Raw genomic sequence first — 19,817 nt, 5'->3', positions numbered from 1 at the left:
GCCTGAGGCCCACTGAAGTTGTTACCTAGTAGGGTGGCAAAACGTCTGGAAATGAACCCTCCAACTCAGCAAGCAAACCCACATCCATCATTTACAAAGAATCATCTTTACCAGGCAGAAAGTCAGTCATTTTTCCCATTTTAGTGTTAAGTTTAAATTTCTAAGAGCAAGCGCACAATGGTGAGGTTAGACATAAAAAGGTAACAAGAGAAAAGTTGACGATAGCCCACGTAATAATAGTGGCCACTTTGCTGGATGGCCACTGATAAGCTGCAAATTCTGATGACACTGGCTAGGTTCAAATAAATGTCTCAGGACCTCACAATTTAAAGTTGCAGTCCAATCGTAGCTGATTGCATTTCAAATAAGGTGTAACATCAAGATCAGAATCAAACACTAAATTTGATGTGACTGGAGCTTTTCAACAATTGATGGATGACAACGCCCTAACTATTTTTAGAACCCACTGGGGAGATACAATTTGGATGTTTGTAGGCACATCTGCGTGAATTAAGTTGGCTTTTTCATATATGATTCTAATTTCAAGACTCATCCTTAAGCTTAAATCCCTCCATGGCCTTGCTCCTCCAGCCCTGTTCATCCAGTTCTGGATTTTTGCATATTCCCAAGGTCTTTTGCCAAACTGTGCGCTTTCAATTCTCTAGACCCCAGATATTGGAATTACCATCCAAAACCACTCCATCTCTTTATCTCCCATTCCTTCTAAGGCACATCTCAAAACCTACTTAGTTGATCAATCCTTTGGTTAGGGGCTTAATACCTTCAGCTGAGTGTTAATTGGAGTTTGAATAATACTTCATGAATGATGCTTTGTAAATATAAGTTGCTCTTGTCTATTTGAAACTTGCCTGTGACACTGCAGCAAAATGTTGTACAATAATGATGATCTCTTACCATGACAGGAAAAATGATTGCTGCCACAGTGGACTTCAAGACCCAGAGAACAGCCAAACAGATAACTTGCACCATTGTGAATAAGTGGACTCGGCGAAGGGGCACGTGGCGAAGATAGGTGTAATCTGGCTGGTGTTTGGAGGGCATCAGAAATAATTTGCATCGATCCCAAAACTGGAGAAGAAAAGTTTTGATGAAGACACAAAGATTGAAGTCACAATAAAGGGTAATCCACTTCACACTGTTCATTTAAAGAGTATTTTGTTTGATTGGCTCAGTCATATTCTTTCCTCTTCTGAACATTTAGTCTCATCACCAATAATGTCAAACATCCCTCTGTGCACATTATAGTGAAAGGTGCCAGCAAGAAAAGAGGCGAAGCCAGAAGTTAGGTAACTGCTGAGTAAGTCAGTATCAGCATTAGCAGTGCAAATTACATTCCAAGCAAACTACAAGTCTAATGTTCGGCCTGAGCAGGTTAAAGACATGATCATCAGTGTACAGATCTGACCTAACGTGATGACTTATCCAAATGGAATTCTAATTTTGGATTAGTTCTTGTTTCAATTTTGAAAGATCTATTAACTGGTACATGTAATGCTGTTGTGCAGAAATATGACAGAAAGTTAAAGCCTTAATTTGAGAGCTTTTGGGAGGGGAGACACACTGTCATTGGGATTCAGAGTCACCTAAAATCTAACTGAAGAAGAGACTTGAAAAATGAGAGAAAGTGAGACAGAGAAATTCAAGATTTGTGTAAAGATTTGTAGCTCAGGTGCCAGTTGCTGTAGTTTTGGGTATGTCCGCTGAGCTGGGAAGTTGGTTTGCCAACGTTTCGTCCCCTGTCTAGGTGACATCCTCAGTACTGTGGAGCCTCTCGTGAAGCGTTGGCATTTACTTGTTTTTGTTTTCGCTGCTTTCTGGTTGTTCACTGCAGTGGTCCATATATTGGGTCTAGGTCAATGTGTTTATTAATGGAGTCTGTGGATGAGTGTCAGGCTTCTGGGAATTCTCTGGCTGTCCTCTGTTTGGCTTGTTCTATTATTGTTCTGTTGTCCCAGTCAAATTTGTTGACCACTGCAACAAGCAACCAGAACTGGCAATCAGAAGCAGCGATATTGAAACCAAATAAATGCCAACCAATACAGTACAGCAGCCCTTCACAGGAAGCTCCACAGTGCTGCGGATGTCACCTGGAAAGGAGATAAAACGTCTGCAAACCAAATTCCCGGCTAGGTGAACATACCCACAACAACTGCAGAGCAAGTGTCGTGTGAAAGAACCCTCACATTTTGCAAAAGAGAATGACAGAACTGACAGAAGCACAGCATAACAGAAAAATTACCTGTTCATAAGTGGCACCAGGGGACATTAATTGATAACTGAAAACTTCTCAGCCTGTTTACCCTAAGCTATTTTTCCAGTTGATGGTTTAATGCTTTTGGTGATTGTTCAAAGGCAATGAAAGAGAAGATATATGCTCATCTAAAGTCAGACCTACCTGAATGCCATTTAAAGAGGAGACACCCATATAAAGGAATACTCCATATAGCACTGCCATTGGAATGTACTGAGAATAAGCAAAATAGGTTATTAATATCAGGTAGAAGTACATGTTTCTGCATAAATAGTTTAAGGCTGTCTAAAGTGGTTACAATAAGAGATCATGCAATTAAATCCTTCACATTCCCATTCCCAATTTGTGGCTAATGGTCAAGAGTGTGGTGCTGGAAAAGCACAGGAGGTCAGGCAGCATCCGAGGAGCAGGAGAATCGATGTTTCAGGCATAAGTTCTTCATCAAAAATCCAATTTGTGGCTCCAAATCTCAGCTGGTATAACGTACTACTGCACTAACAAGTACTCTGCATGTCTGGTAACAAGCTAAGTTTGCATAAATAAGGCGTCTTTCATAAATTCAAGATGACCTAAAGCAGTTTTCCAGCCAAGAAACTATATTTGAAATGCAGTCACTGTCAATGTAGGAGCCAATTTGCAGACAGCAATGCGTTACGGAAAATAAAATCAAAAAGTGTGGTGCTGGAAAAGTACAGCCAGTCAGACAGCATCCAAGGAGCAGGAGAGTCAACGTATCGAGCATAAGCTCTTCATCACACTTTTTGACTCTGATCTCCAACATCTGCAGTCCTTACTTTCTCCCCATCAAACAGAATAAGAGCAGTAAAGTTGGTGTAGGGCTAAATATTGGCCAGAGGAAACTCGGGGAACTCTCAATTCTTCATTGATAAGTGCCATGGAATTAGTTGAGGCCTCCTGAGATATAACTGATGTTATATTAATAAAGTTTATTAAGTGTGCTTCAATAGAAGATCTCAGCATTGTTACTTATCAGACTGTAAAGCTTACCTTCAGAATTGGAGCCAAAAATACAGATATTCCTGTTAGGACGAACACAACAACACCAGTAAGCCTTTGCTCCCTGGAAAAGGAAAATAAGTGTTTAAGTGTTAAATACACAATAAATCTGGAAAGATTGCCATGCATATGTATTTTATATTAAAAGGCAATCTTCTACTTAACTGTTTTCCTCCCCATCTCGCTTTCTCAAGGCATTCACTTCTTATGTGTGCACAGTTCCACAGTAGCAGATTGTCTTCTTCAATTTTGTACAAATAACCATTATTTCTGAGACTGTGGACTGAGTGTTTGATTGAGGGAAATGGTGTTACAACAGAGTACAATTTTGTCCACAAATGGGATCATTGCATAGATATCAGAATGTACAGCTCTCCCTTCCCCCAACCAAACTGCCTCACAACAGTGAGACTTAACTGTCAAGCCCTACTGCTGCTTTGACTCGCATCAGCCAACTCTGCATTGGAGATGGGACTTGCCACCTCTGCAATTAAAGTCAGGCTTTTCAACTCCCAACAGTTCAACACAGGAATCAGTTCATGTAAATGAATCAAGTGTAAAATTATAAAATCATAAAATGTTACAGAAGAGAAGACATTCCTTCGCCTGAACCCAGCTTTCTGGAACAGCTAACCATTTTGTCCCTATCCCTGGACACAGTGCACTTCAGATGGCCTCAATGTCCAAGAGAATAACAGTGAATCATGAATATCATCCTGCAGTTTCCCAGAAAATAAAGGCCAGAAAACTCTTGGTTGGCTGGTGCACTGGACAATCTTTTCTGGATTTTACCTGATCACACCCTGCTGGAATGAATGGAGACAAATGAAATAATTTGCATGAGTGGTGTAGTCAGAGCTGAAGGTTATGTCCCACATATAGAAGTAAAGTCCCTTCAATAAACCCTTGTCAAACCTGCATGATTGCCTTCACTAGTACCAACTTAGATATTGGCTAGTTTCTACCCTATGTACTATCTTCTTATCGTAAGCCCTTCAGCCTGAACAGCTTTCCTGTGACATCCTTGAAAAGAACCACAAGCAACAATAAAACAAGAAAAATAGAAATTGTTGGAAAAGTTCAGCAGGTCTGGCAAAAAGCGGTTGAGGAGAATATTACCATCAGGGAAAATAATTTCCTTGAGGTTAAATGACCAAGTGTTTCACAGATTTTTGCTCAATGAAGACTGCTCATGTGAACTGTTAAAACTGACAAAGTCATGGTTCTGGTACTTCTGTCTTGTATTCATTCCAGGCTTAAACTGTATATTTAACGGAACAGTTAGATTTCAGGCTTTTGCCTACTCCTCCCATTCACAGCTAGATGGTGACTCTCAAAAGTCAGTCCATGTCTTTTACTAAGTCAGATTTTTTTCTTTCATGATTATGCAGTGGCCAGTCTGTCCAAGTTTAAAATTACCCCTTAATTATGAAGCATTATTCCCCAAAAAATATGTTGAGTACTTAGCATAATCACCTACCACCTTAGAATGCTGAAATGAGCAATCTGCTAGACAAATACAAACAACATTAATCTGCATTGTTTAGACTTTATTATCTGCTTCAAGAATATACAGAAGCAAGGGCACAGAAAATGATTAAAAACCAAAAGAACTGTGGATGCTGTAAGTCAGAGACAAAAATCGAAACTGGTGGAAAAGCTCAGCAGGTTTAACAGCATCTGTGGAAAGAAATCACAGTTAGCGTTTCGGGTCGTTTCTGAGGAATAATTTTCTGTGACAAAAATAGAAGTTGTTGGAAAAGCTCAGCAAGTCTGCCAGTATCTGTGGAGCGAAATCACAGTTAACGTTTTGGGTCGCTTCTGAGGAAGGGTCACTCGACTTGACACAGAAACTCTGATTTCTGTCCACTGATGCTGCCAGTTCTGCTGAACTTTTCCAGTAATTTCTATCTCTATCGCAGAAAATTATTAACATGGTGAAGTGACAGAAGTTGCAAAAAATGTGGAAGGGGAGAAACCACAGATGTCAGATGTCTGAAACACAAACAGAAAAGCCAGGAATGCAAAGCAGGAGAATCATCACTTTTTAGCAATGATGTGGAGGTGTCGGTGTTGGAATGGGGTTGACAAAGTTAAAAATCACCCAACACCAGGTTATAGTCCAGCAGGTTTATTTGGAAGCACTAGCTTTTGGAGCACTGCTTCTTCATCAGGTAGCTGTGGAAATCCTACCTGATGAAGGAGCAGCGCTCTGAAAGCTAGTGCTTCCAAATAAACCTGTTGGACTATAACCTAGTGTTGTGTGATTTTTAACTTTTTAGCAAGACACCTCAAGAACTGTTCCTGTTGGAAGATGGCAAGAAACATGTAATTTGTGACAGTTTTCAGTACAAATTGTCAGCAGTAGGCATTGAGCTACAAGTTCATTCTTTCTCTTGCTATTTTCATGGAAGAATTCCGATAAATACTTACCGCATATAAAGCATAAACTTAAAAGGAATTTACCAGTGTTTTGTATTTAATACCCTGGGTGAGACTGAATGTTTGTAAAACTTGTGAGTTAGATAGATCAATATTTTGTCGTCATAAAACTTGACTGTAAAAATTCAATAGAAAGTCAACCTCTGTTCTGTCTAAATTTGGCACTAAACGTTTAACTGCACTTGAAAGAAAACAATGAAGTCAGCAGTTCTGTGCTTAAATACCTGACGCCAAGAAACTGTGGTTGTTCTCCTGGTGCGCTGGTTTCCGTTTCCATTTTTAAACCATCAATGTGAGCGATAGATATAACTGTTGCTGCCACATACCATGGAAGACCCATAAAAGAACAAATCGCCAGTAAAAGACCAACCCAAAACAGATCCAAATGGTAACCAGCTCCTTTCTGCAGCAGAGATAGAGAAATAGTTTAATTAAGTCAAATTTGTCTCCAGTTCTCTGCAAGTTTCATTTAAGCTTTAAAATAAATTACTTGTCAAATATTACTTTATGTAAAAAAAGACTTCAGATTTTTCATTTTCATTCCTATCAATTTCATGCTCTCTATCATTTAGAGAATTATATGATTTGAACCTGCTTGACTTCAAATGTTTCACATGAAGCTATTTGATGTGAGAATTATTCTTCTGTACTTGTCATGATGTGAAGGCAGAGAGTTATACATAGCCTTTTATTAACTCCATTCCATTCAATGAATTTTGAGGCAATTTAAAACAAAACAGCTTCTCCCACTAGGTGTCATATTACCTCATTATTGCCATATAAAGATGAGATGGTGTTATAGTTCTTTCAGAATGTGTGATTATTCAATTCAGGATTTTTAAAAACTTATTAAATAAGAGAACTATTAACATGCATCCGTCCTTCTCCAAAGCGCCTGAGAGCTTCACGCTCCTGGGGGTTAATATCACCAACAATGTGTCCTGGTCATCAAGAAAACACACCCATGTCCCTATTTCATCAGAAGTCGAAGGAAATTCAGGATCTCCACAATGACTCACACCAATTTTTACAGATGCACCATAGAAAGCATCCTACTCAGATGCATCACGACTTGCTATGGCAACTGCTCTGCAAAGACCATAAGAAATAGTCCATCATGAAAGCCAGTCTTCCTTCCATTGACTCCATCTAAAAGTCCTGCTGCCTCAGGAAAGCAGCCAACATAATCAAAGACTCCTCCCACCCCGGATATATTCTCTTCCATTGGGCAGAAGATACAAAAAGTAGAAAATAAACCAACAAATTCAAGAACAGCTTCCCCCCTGCTGTTATCAGACTTATGAACGGATCTCTCATATATTAAAGTTGATCTTTCTCTGCACCTTTTCTGTAGCTGTAACAATATATTCTGCATTCTGTTGTCTTACCCAGATGCACTTAGGTAAAGTATGATTTGTCTGGAAAGCACACAAAATAATACTTTTCACTGTATCTCGGTACACATGATAATAATAAATAAATCAAATCAATTAGACCTAGATTTAATTACAGCCCCTCCAAAACACATGTACATTGCTGTTGTTGGGTTAAGAAACTAAAAATAAAAGCAAAATACTGCAGATGCTGGCAATCTGAAGTAAAAAAAAAGTAAATGCTGGAAAAACTCAGCAGGTCAGACACTATCAGTGGGCAGAGAAACAAAGTGAACATTTTCAGTCCCAAATATATCTAGACATGAATCATATTGGACTTTAAATGTTATCTCTATTTCTCTGTCCACTGATGCTGCATGACCTGTTGAGTTTCTCCAGCATTTTCTGTTTTTATTTCAAAAATGAAGCCATCCTTCCCTATGATGTCATGGATAAAAGTAGGAGCTGGAAGTGATGGACTCATGAACAACAGATGCTCAAAGCAAGTAGTCAAGTTCCAGTGGAGGATATTGAGAGCCTGATGGCCCAAGGCTGGAGGCCACTGGTAGGATCTCAGTTGGATGCAGGTAGCTTGTGACTGTTGGCAGTCTAATTGGAATGGGTTAGAAATTACAGAGGCAGCTTTAACTGTAACATTGGGAAGTGGGAGGTGTGAGGGTTGCATAGGGGTGTGCAGCGAGTGAGCAGGAAGCTGGACAAGGAACAGAAATAGCTGACAGGCATTCTGAACTGAGAGAGCTATGTCAAGGCACTTGCACCAGCCAATCAGAGACCTGTATCAGTTATCAAAATTTAAGAGCTGATGAAAGGTGAAATGCTGACAAGTTGACCTACAGAAACAGCATATCCAAGTATTAATTATAAACTTTAAATTGCCATCAAACTCAGCCTTGTTGGAACACTGCAAACCTTCCAGTTTCCTGAAGGAATGTTGAGGAGGTTCCAACACTTCTTGCACTGAAGCAACTATTGCCATGTAACCAAAGCATCTGTGTCTCGCCTGCTTGGCACACAGTAATTGATTACCTACCTTCAATTTGTGCTCCTTCCTGTTCACAATTACCCCTGTGATTTGTTGGTCCATGAAGATCAATATAGTTACTAGGAGAGCAGGTAAGGCACTGGCAAGGTAGATCCACCAGGGGTTTTTACCAAAGGGAAGAACAAACCAGCCTCGATCTGAACGGGTTGGCTACAAGAAAAAATTTAAAAGTGTGGGTATTTGGTTAGTTTGTGTGTTTTTCTAATGTGATCACAAATTGTATAATTTATTCACTTCAGCCTAAAGTTTGAGTGATCGTATAAACAACAGAACTCATGAAAGACTCTTCTTGATGTACTGAGATTATTGAAACACTGAGATATTTTTCAAAATGAGGACTCTGTTGCACATCTTTGTGTTTAAATATATATTCCAAGCCAATTCTTCACGAAACCTTGTTAATGCTTGGTTAATCACATTATTAAGTTTGTTAACTGTCCTCATTTAAAGTTAAGAAAAAAACGATGGCATTGAAACTTGCTGTGTAATAGTCAGGCTAAAGAAAATGTCCAACTGATGTTACTTAATTCTTACTGTGTGATTTATCTCACCTTCCACTTTTATTAAATTCATCAAAGTTCTGTTGAAACTTTGTACCTTCACCACGATACCTCCCATAAAGACAGATGAAGGCACAATGATTTCTGCTCAGATCAAAATAATTCTCCAGATAAAATGTTAAAACATAATACATCCCCTTTTAAGATAGAAAAATTACTTTGTGTGGCAGAATAAGAGGTCAATTAATTTTTAAAATAAATTGATTTTGAATATATGAGGAAAAATGGAATGGAAGCACTTAATAATATCTAGCTTGAACTTTGTCAAGATGCGTTAGGGTTAAGTGCAACATGAAGTTAACTTATCTGCATGAAGCACAATCTCTATAAAAGGGCCGATGTGGCCAGTTTCCAGTTTGTATCCTTAGTATCAACCATTCTAAAAGCCAGTAAAATTGTGTTGAATTATGAGCAACATTCTGCTACACTGCCAAGAAGTAGATCAAGATGAATTCAATTGATGTGGAATCTTTATGTTAACATTGAATGGTCATTAATCTCACTACTGATGGAATACTTTAAGCAGGGACCTGGGTACAAAAGGACAGTTCCATAAACCAGCATACAACTAAAACCATTTCCCATTTATTTAATTTATTCTACTGATGAAAAGCCCTTGAGATTTACCTTTAGCTCAGTTGGCACTTGAAGTTTTGGTGTGTTCAGTCCAAAAAGAACATCAATCCCAACAAAAATCAGAATAGACGTGAAGATAGAAAAGTCACTGATAAGTTTCCGGAGCTAAGATAGATCAACAGAACAGATGGTAGAAACATCCAGACGGAAATGTGACATACAAAAAGAATAAAAGTCAAAGAGTAAAGGAATGAGGAAATATTGAAATAAGTATTTTTAATGTTGATTCGAGGAAAGAAGTTACACTTCATCCCAAATAATGTTACTCAACCAGACCTTCCCCAGGTACACCAAGTTCTGATAACTATGATGTTCCCCAGGTACACCAAGTTCTGATAACTATGATGTTGAGTGTGCAGAGAAAATAGATCCTAATTCAGTTGGCCTCCCCTGGGCAGCTCTGACTGTGCATCCCATTGGTTTAACAAATTATCAGGCTGAGGTGAAGCACTTGATGTCTTGTACAGGGACTTCAGTAAAATCCAGTTTGCCACTGTTGGCAGAACAAGAAAGGATTTTTCCCCCCAGTTTAAATTGTGATCATGGGAAGTATGTTATATTTTGGCACATTTCAAGTGAACAAAAGACCTGCTATAAGTAAAAACAGGAAGTGCTGGAGGAACTCAGCAGCTCTGGCAGCATATGGAAAGAGAGAAAGCGAGTATACGTTTCAAGTCTAATAAGCCTATTTCAGAACTGAAATGGGCTAGAACATGGTGTTTTTTATGCTGTAGTCAGACACCTGCATTTTCAGGTCCCTGTATCCTGCAATGATCTGCTTAGTTAATAATAAGTTAATAATAATAATTTTGAGAAAATCAAGCAAGCTAGAAAATGTAGCATCCAGATTGGCCATCCTACTTGACCAACTACTACCTCTTTGACAAGAGATCCTTAGTCTATTCATTGATTACGAAAAAGTCACTAGTTTTCTAAGGAGGCTTAAGTTGTGCGGGAAGCCAAGTTGTGGAAGAAGAGAAAATTCCTTGACAAAGAATTGAAAGTTTCCTGGTTTGGCTCCCATGACTCTGAAACTAACGTAAGTCGGCAAACCCATTTAGAAAACATATTTACTTCAATGTTATGTTACAACACTTAGGAACACTTCAGGTTCAAAAACAGTAGGAAGCTGCCTTCTAAAGTATGTACATCAACATGAGAGATATTAAATGGCCAAGTTCTACTCAAACCTTGATTTCATTGGGGACATGCAGTTTGGGTGTATCCAGTCCGACAGCAGCATCGATTCCACAGAAAACAAGAATGGAGATTACTGTAGAAAAGTCTGTGATCAGGCTTCGGATCTAATGGAAAATAAAGGGATAAGTGGACATGGGAGAAAGGTCATGCAAGGAAGGAGAAATACATTTTCAGGGTCAAGGTCACAAGCACAGGTAGAGCATTGAGAGGAGACAGTCTTATCTGTAGCCTGAGCATAGACTGCAAGGGGAATTAGTGAGGAGCAAAGCAACTACACAACCAAACTCTACATGGAAATTGTGAAATTTATGGATTTTTGTAGAAGCTTTTAAAATGCGAAAAGCTTTGGTTTCCACACTCCATTGATCTATTTGTCTGGTATGCTTTCCTTTACTAGTCAGAGTATTGAGTACAGGAGTTGGTAAGTCATGTTGCGGCTGTACAGGACATTGGTGAGGCCACTTTTGGAATATTGCATGCAATTCTGGTCTCCTTCCTATCAGAATGATGTTGTGAAACTTGAAAGGGTTCAGTATAGATCTACAAGGATATTGCCAGGGTTGGAGGATTTGAGCTATAGGGAGAGGTTGAATAGGCTGGGGCTGTTTTCCCTGGAGCATTGGAGGCTGTGGGAAGACCTTATAGAGGTTTATAAAACCATGAGGGGCATGAATAGGGTAAATAGTCAAAGTCTTTTCCCCAGGGAGGGGGAGTCCAGAACTAGAGGGCATAGGTTTAGGTTGAGAGGGGAAAGATATAAAAGAGACCCGAGGGGCAGCTTTTTAATGCAGAGGGTGGTGCGTGTGTGGAATGGGCTGCCAGATGAAGTGGTGGAGGCTAGTACAATTGCAACATTTAAAAGGCATCTTGATGAGTATATGAATAGGAAGCGTTTGGAGGGATATGGGCTGAGTGCTGGCAGGTGGGACTAGATTGGGTTAGGATATCTGGTCGGCAGGGACGAGTTGGACCGAAGGGTCTGTTTCCGTGCTGTCAGCTCTATGACTCTATGACTCTATTCCTGCCTAGTGAAATGTCCATGGGCAATTCTTTGCACCCCATTTCATATACAATTGTTCACATGACTTACTTTCTGCTGCATTCTATTTCCACAACACTCATAGATCAGTTCAGAATCATGTTTGAGATCATAGCTTACTTTAGCAATTGTGATTTATACTCTACTGTTTAATTTATTTTTTGGAGGAAAATATTGCCGCCTTTTTGACTGCTTTGTCAGTATTTAGCTTGAGAATGGCAAGTTTTCTTTTTGTAAATGCCATTGGGAAAAGAGGTAAAGGAAGCTGGACTGTGAATTTCAACATTATTTGTTTGAAGAAATGCACCTTCTCTAAAACCTTGGGAGAATAAAATTGTTATGACCACTATTCGAGCATGGACAACAAACATGTTTGAAGCAAATTCAATAATGTTCAACAAATTGGATTCAGTAGCTGTTGGCAAGATTCTTTGCGACATGTGGAATAATTCTATTGCTCTGCCTGAGCTTGCAGACTATCTGCAAAGTTTCAACCCATAAGTGTTTCAGGAGAGCACTTACCTTGGTTGGAAAGTAGCGACTAAACTTGAATTTCTTGAGGGTCACTGTCAGTGAGTATGTCCCAAAAAAGAGGATAAAAGACATTAAGGCTAGATCTGGAACATACTTGCAGGACTTTCCAACCAGGCTCCCCCCATATGTGAGGCATTCCTTCTTGCTGAGTTGACTCCAGTCCAGTGCTGTTGTATTGACAACATTATACTTAGGAAAGAGAAAAGGAAATGAAGATACTTTAAGAAAGTCTTTACCTAATAATGCATTATCTAGTTGTGCAAAGACTCAAACTCTTGTTGCTTTAAACAGACATGTTATAAGCTGTAATTATTGCGAGCACTACAGTTTCCCTGATGATACAAACACTTGTATATTATGCAAAAGGTGCGCTCTACAGAAAAAGGCTATACCACAATCTTGGTGCTTCTAGCAGATAAAACATGTAAATGTAGACAAGTGGGGAGGCTTCATTGGCGGGTCAGATATCATCACCATGAGCCATGTTCCTATCAACATCATAACTCAACATGATAATCTACAATAAATTCATGGATGACAAGGGTTCATTTGCAACACCAGTTGAGACATAAAAGGTGTCATAACATTTCAATGTTGATTTAGGGCATTTGCACCTGGCAGCATCAAATCGGCTAAGTAATCCACTTAGGCAACTAGAGAACTGAGACAAACGGTTGATGTCTCGCCTTTCCCAAATAAGTGTTATCTCTTACCAGGTGTCATAGTTTTTATAAATTCATTCTCAAGGTGTAGAAGTAATGAACAAGGCCAACATTTATTTCACAATCTTATTTCCATCCTGAAAGGTGATGGTGAGCTGCCTTGAATGAGCTTTTGAACTGCTATTATTTAGGGATTTGGATGCCAAACCAATGCTAATTATTGCCATTGCCATGACAATGATACGGATTAATTATACACATCAGAGTTGGCATGGTGGGTGGAAGGGATAGTGTTCACATATGTCTGTTGCTCTGACCTTTCTAGTGCTAGAGTTTAGGAACTGATTTTGAATTGAGAAATTGTGTAGTTAGGGTGCTGGAAATTTTCACCCAGTTGCCAGAAACAGCAAGAACATTAGTGTTCTTAGTTTCAGGGTCATACAGCACAGAAATAACTGGTTCATGCTGAACATAATCCCAAACAAAACTAGTCCCATCTACTTGCTCCTGGCCCTAATCCATCCAAACCTTTCCTATTCATGTACTTATCCAGAAGTCTTTTAAACATTGTAATTGTACTCACATCCACCACTTCCTCAGGGAGTTCATTCCACACATGAAGAACCCTATGTGAATCTCTCTCCTCTCACCTTAAAAATGTGTCGCCTAGTCTTGAAATCCCCCATCCTAAGGAAAAGACAACTACTACTAATTCTGCCTATACCATCATTATTTTATATACTTCTATTAGGCCGTCTCTCAACTAAAACTGCCTCATCATTGCTGAGATGGTCTCTGGTGGGAAGTGCAAGTTTGGAATTTTCAAAAAAAAATATAATTTATGGGATGTGTGCTTTGCTAATTGGGCCAGCATTTATTGCCCATCCCTAGTTCCCCTCAATAGGTAATGGTGAGCTGCCTTGAACTAATGTCATTCCTGGGGTTCCCATATTTTCTGGTGTTGTGCAAAACCATGACCCAATTTTCCTACCATCTGCTGATGGAGATTGAAGGAAACATTGAACAATACCAGTCAAATTGTGGAGATTGAAACTTACCAAAGAAATGTTAGTGTTATTCAAAGCCAGTGAATCTGAAGCATTGAACAGAGTTGAATTCACTGTAAGGCAACAAAATAGCATGTTTAGTATTGTTATCAAAATCTTGGCTTTGTAGACATTCTTTAGCTGTTGGCACTTCCATCCCTATTCCCTTCTATGCTATTTTAATAAATCATCCCAACCAATAACAAACAACCAGCCTTCAGCAAAACTCTGATTTTGCTGAATCCTCTGAATGTTTTAGTCTTTCATCTAATTGATTTGGAAACAGCGATGAACAGACACATTACTTGGAACTGAAGTTGAACATCCTATAAAGCTTAAGTAAATAAGAATCTCATATTTAAAACAATGCACTGGATTTTCTTTATTTTATATGTTAATAAAAAGGACCATTCTCCATATAAATGAAACATATTCCCCATTGGTTGCAATAAGCAGTTAAACATTTGAACGCCCTGGTGCTTAAGTACACAATGTCTTTTTTTCAAGTGGCAGCATGTGTCAATTTGATTCATATTATTTGCAATCTAAACAAAAGTTTGTCCATTGATCGGCACAAACTGTTCATTCGCTAATGGTTTCTGTGCAGATCATTCTCCTAATGTGTCACTGTTCAATTAATAAATCATGCATTTACAATTGCTATTCATTATACAGACAAATATTTTCCCAGAAGAACGCAAAACAAAGGGCTTGTTTGGACTTGAAGGACAAATTATGTCGACAAATTTCGAATATAGTACCATCCTTTTGAAATTCTGATCTTTTTGGGGCAGCACGGTGGCTCAGTGGTTCGCATTGCAGCCTCACAGCGCCAGAGACGTAGGTTTGATTCCAGCCTCAGGCGACTGTCTGTGTGGAGTTTGCACATTCTCCCCGTGTCTGTGTGGGTTTCCTCCAGGTGCTTCAGTTTCCTTCCACAGGCCAAAGATGTGCAGGTCTTGTGGATTGGTCATGCTAAATTGCCCAGAGTGTTAAATGCATTAATCAAAAGGAGGTGGGTTGCTCTTCGGAGGGTCGGTGTGGATGTTTGGGCTGAAGGGCCTATTTCCACACTGTAGGGAATCTATTCTAAATTCAACAGAATTATCAATTGAGGATATTACATTTAAATATCCTGAATGCCTGCAGGAAAGGAAAGCTGTGGCAACTGTTCAATTCTTTTCACATTCAAAATAGTTTCTGGAGTATAAAACTCCATCTGATTTAATTTTTAATGAGACAACTCATCTCTCATTATAAAGTGAGCCATTTGGGTCATCTCACTGTGTGAAAGTCACAATGAAGGAATCCCAGTACATAGCCATCAGGATGTCATCTGGAGTCCATGGGTTAGATTATGAAGAGAAATAATTCAGCTTGAATGTATTGGGGATGATCTGATAGACGATTTCAGAATTTTCATAGAAACTGATTGGGTTGACAGAAATAAACTTTATTTCTACTGGTGGGAGAATCTTAGACAAAAGGACATCACCTTAAATTCAAAGCTGGACCATTCCGGGGGGAAATTAAGATGAACAAAAAATATCTTTTTATCTTCTGCAAATGTTTCAACCTATGTTTAAGATGAGCATCTGAAAACTGTTCACACTATTAAAGTGAAGAGTCAGAACATACTCTGCATGCAAACCTTTTTTTCACTTTCTCCACATTGTGGATAGGAAAACCTGAAGATTTTCTCTAAGCATTTTATTTAATAGAAATATGTGTAGCAGGCTTAAAAAAGAAAACAAAACCTCTTCACTCAAAGAGTTGCAGAAGTGTGGAACTATCTTGCACAAAACCTAATGGGTCAAAGCTCAATTGATAAAGTAAAATCTGGAATGGATAGCATTTTGCTATGCAGGGAAATTAAAGGATATACAGACAAAATAGACAAATGAAATTAGGATAAATGTTGGCCATGGTCTCACTGCAATATGGAAAAGGCTTGAGGGGGTTTCATGACCTCCTCCTTTTCCTCAGATAATCGAAACGGCAGTGCTCCTAATATAGAGAAGCCAATGTTTTCCCTCAAGGGAATGTTGACACTTAATTTGTGCCTGGTGCTTTTGTGGTTCAGAACAACCAGACTTCTAATCTGCAAACAATAAATGATGATAAGGGTCAGGATGAGAGAGTTACAAACAATGTTTGAATGGAGGATTTCTAATGCTCAAGTCTGTGCTTCCAATACTTGTACCAAACAGCACCTACTATGCAATATTATCACACTAAATCTAAATATGATTAGTTTCAATTCCATGTCCAGTCAAAGTCATCAGATTATAGAAGGGGAAGAGGAAAGAAAAAGCTGAAAGGATTTTTAGAGAGTTTTCTTTCGGAAACTTACCCAAGATTAGAAGTGGCCAACCAGAGTTTGCAGCAGATGTAAAAATAATAAATAATCAGTTACAGAAGCCAAATTAACAGTAGTTGACAACAGGCACCCATTCAAAGAATTACACATTTAAAGATGAATATTCCCTATAACCAATATTAGTTGCCTTTACAACACAAAAATCAATTTCAGGCCTAAGCAGCTTGGCTACCGTTATGGTCACATCCACCTTCTAACTTGCCATGATGAATTTCAGAGGATTGTCAAAGGTAATAGTATGCCCGTTATTGTGTGAGAGCCACAAACATCACTTCTGGCTGTGGACACAATGTGGCATTAATTGAACGTGTGCATAAGCTGTAGACGCAGAGACTCCAGCTGTACAGCAGTGCAATTTCTTCCTGAGCAGCTTTCAAGGACCTCTGACATCAAGTGGTACTGGTGGGAATTCTGCAAGTGTGAAAACACTTTAGGCTCAGGAACCTACTGTGATTTGGGCAGGTGGATGTTTAAAAAAGTAATTATACACTTGCTGGTTCAGTCAAGAGAGCCAATAGACGTCTCCAGCCTTAATGGATGTAGACTAGTTTGAAATATTGCCGACAGAAACAGGGGAAACATAGAAAAGTATGAAATTGAGAAGAAGGATGTAAACTAGTTTTGATATGAAGCGAATGCTACTCATTTGTTTTCTTTCTCATCCCTCTCAACTGAGTTGATGCCTGACTCACCTGAATCTGGAGCCACACACTCACACTTGTACATGGTCACATAGTCTGGATTGTAGCCAGAATTGATGGGGTAGTATTTGAAGGCCCCTATCATTTTTTTGATGGCGTCATAGATAAAGATGAGGCTGATAAGCATGGAGAAGCCTTCCTCTGTAAAACGTGTGATGTACTTAATGATGAAACTGGCATCCATGGCAACTAGAAGAAGGCATTGAATGGCAGAATGGAGACCAATCCAGAGCCGGAATTCAAGGTAGTCCAAATCATTACTTCTGTAAGAGATATGTGTCCTTTAATTTTGTTTAGGGATTAAAAATAAATTATTTGTAGTGACATTGGTGGAAACCAAAAATCCATTTCCATTATTAAACCGGGACCAGAGCACATGTCATTGAAGCAACCTTATTGGATTGAGGCACAGTTGATTCCCACTGTCAGTTAGGGAGGGGAATTGACCTGTCACTTGCCTGCATGTTAGCTTGCAGACCCTTACAGTTTTCTCAAATTGCCATACATGAGAGTTCAGGGCAACCAAAATCAACTAGTCTGCATTGCTCCATTTTCTATGAAATGTTTACAGACGGACAAAATGAATTTGAATGAAGGCAGAATCCAAAATATCCCTGATAAACACAAAGTCATAGACATGTACCTCCTTTAGCAGTGATCCGTTTGCAGGGGTGAACCTGGACTGAATGAGTTTGCCAATCAGCCGAAATACAGGGCACCGTGGACAGGTTGTATGGGTAGAGTAATCCATTGGATGTCTATTTAATCGATCAGACCAAAGATTCATTAATGAACAATGCAGACTCTGAGCCAGGAATTGTCAGTTGGAACAGTGAATTTCATAGGTAAAAACAATGACTGCAGATGCTGGAAACCAGATTCTGGATTAGTGGTGCTGGAAAAACACAGGCCTGTATTCCTGATGAAGGGCTTTTGTCCGAAACGTCGATTTTACTGCTCCTTGGATGCTGCCTGAGCTGCTGTGCTTTTCCAGCACCGCTAATCCAGACAGTCAAATCAGATGCCAAAAGCAAAATTAAGAGAGGGCGAGAAAAGAGAAAGCAGGAGACAAAAGAAACAGAAAGGAGTGAAAAATGGTCCTTGAATTATTTTTGTCTCCCAAAACACATGTAAAAGCAATAATAGAAGTAAATTTGCAGTCCAAGAAGTAATCTGGTTTTAGTTAAAATCGAGCACACCATTAAAGACACTCGGCCTGGAAGGGACAAGGCTTACATTTCTTTAAAGTCAGTTTAGTCAGTATCTACAAGGACCTCACTCCATTTGATATGCTTGAATTGTGAAACAGACAGTCAGATGTAGATCCAGTTGCAACTTCTGGATTTCTAAACTACAACAATGCATAAATAGTCGCTCAAGTTGCTGTCTGATTTCCACATAAATTACAGTAAGTGCTATGAGCTCGGATTACGATCCAAATTTTCAGAGAGTGATAATCTCATTCAGATTGCAAATCTGGCTATTCTTTTACAAAAGAAGGGAGCTCTGCATTGATAGAATCTCTGTAGTATGGAAGCAGGCCATTTGGCCCACTGAGTCCACATCAACCTCCACAGAGCATCCCACCCAAACCCACCTCACTTCTCTATCTCTATAATCTTGCATTTCCACATTCCTGGATACAATAGGCAATTTAGCATGGCCAATCCACCTACCCAGGAAAGAGGGAGTAAACCGGAGCACTGGGAGGAAACCCATGCAGACATGGGGAGAACATGAAAGTCGCCCATGGGTGGAATCGGACCTGGGTATCTGGCACTGTAAGGCTGCAGTGCAAGCCACTGAACTATCGTGCCACCCACATGTGAGAGGAGATTCTGGCTCAGGAAATACGTAGCTCTATTCTGACAGTTTTTTTACAAAGCAGAATTGTCGGAGGAAGGTAAAACACATCTCCCTTTTCACAGGAGTTATTTGTCATATTCTGACATTTAAAGCCCCAACAGTCACTTTGACACTGCTGTCAATTGCTAAGCACAAATTTAAGTGTGATGTTAGGGTCCCAGCAAGGTAGGATGGCAGCTGGGTAGGGATAGGGTGCCAAGTATTTGGGTGTCAGCTAAATAGAGAATCAGATGGGGAGGGGATCATGGTGCTTGGAGCAGGATGTCAGATGAGTAAATGATTGAGTACCAGGTTTGTAGGGTGCCAGCTGGGTAGGAGGTAGGGTGCTTTAGTTGGGTCCAGTAATGGTAGGTCCAATGCAGAGCGGTGGGTCCAGCAGGGTCAAGAAGGGCACATCATGTTCGATCCAGTCTGGGGGTGGGAGAAGTGGGTAGGGTGGCAGGGCAAGAGGCGTTGGTACCTTGGGAGGCCCTGTTGGGTGGGATTGGGTGAATGAGGTAAGTATGAGGGTAGCACATTGTCACAGCAGTTAATCTGATGCCTCACTCCACCAGGGACCCAGGTTCGATTCCAGTCTCGGGTGATAGTCTTTGTGCAGTTTGAATATTCTCCCCGTATCTGCATGGATTTCTTCCCACAGTCTAAAGATGTGCAGATTAGGTGGATTGGCTCTGCTTAAAAAAAAAGACCCATAACATCCAGTGATGTGCAAATGGCGGAGAGGGTCTTGGGTCTTGGTAGGTCAGAGTGAACGCAGTGGGTTGAAATGACACTTTCTGCACAGTAGGGATTGAAGTACGGGGTCAGTTGAAAACTTACTCAGGTTTTAGACAAGTCTAACTTTTCCTGAGTAAATATTTTACTTAATTTCCTCAGAAACCTCCAAATCTCCAATTTAAATAAAAACTTTCAGATGGTTCCTCGCTTAGAGGAAATGTATAATGAAAATTCTAAATCCTGGGCAATTCCTTTAGAATCTGCTAAGGTGAAGATTCTGCAGGGTCCCCATGCACTACTCCCATTTCT

At 39.7% G+C, this 19,817-nt stretch overlaps 1 protein-coding gene across 13 annotated transcripts in view; it reads right to left on the bottom strand.

Moving 5' to 3' along the window:
• LOC122543141 (electrogenic sodium bicarbonate cotransporter 4-like) overlaps positions 1-19,817 on the bottom strand; it is a 76,410-nt gene that overhangs the window by 11,608 nt on the left and 44,985 nt on the right. For 8 of the 13 annotated variants that reach the window (XM_043681492.1, XM_043681494.1, XM_043681502.1 and 5 more), the window contains 10 exons: positions 16,917-17,188; positions 13,857-13,918; positions 12,125-12,325; positions 10,554-10,667; positions 9,355-9,468; positions 8,156-8,317; positions 5,956-6,134; positions 3,281-3,353; positions 2,417-2,485; positions 916-1,089 (listed from right to left, as the gene is read on the bottom strand). In XM_043681492.1, the coding sequence (XP_043537427.1) occupies positions 916-1,089; positions 2,417-2,485; positions 3,281-3,353; positions 5,956-6,134; positions 8,156-8,317; positions 9,355-9,468; positions 10,554-10,667; positions 12,125-12,325; positions 13,857-13,918; positions 16,917-17,188 (1,420 nt within the window). The remainder of the gene's footprint in view (positions 1-915; positions 1,090-2,416; positions 2,486-3,280; positions 3,354-5,955; positions 6,135-8,155; positions 8,318-9,354; positions 9,469-10,553; positions 10,668-12,124; positions 12,326-13,856; positions 13,919-16,916; positions 17,189-19,817) is intronic. The other 5 variants (XM_043681497.1, XM_043681505.1, XM_043681504.1 and 2 more) reach the window with 3 other exon arrangements.

The sequence above is a fragment of the Chiloscyllium plagiosum genome, chromosome 42 (genome assembly GCF_004010195.1).
Source record: "Chiloscyllium plagiosum isolate BGI_BamShark_2017 chromosome 42, ASM401019v2, whole genome shotgun sequence".
In the NCBI taxonomy this organism is placed as follows: domain Eukaryota; kingdom Metazoa; phylum Chordata; class Chondrichthyes; order Orectolobiformes; family Hemiscylliidae; genus Chiloscyllium; species Chiloscyllium plagiosum.
The sequence above is the reverse complement of the archived record's forward strand: the minus strand, read 5'-3'. Positions and strand labels throughout refer to the sequence as shown.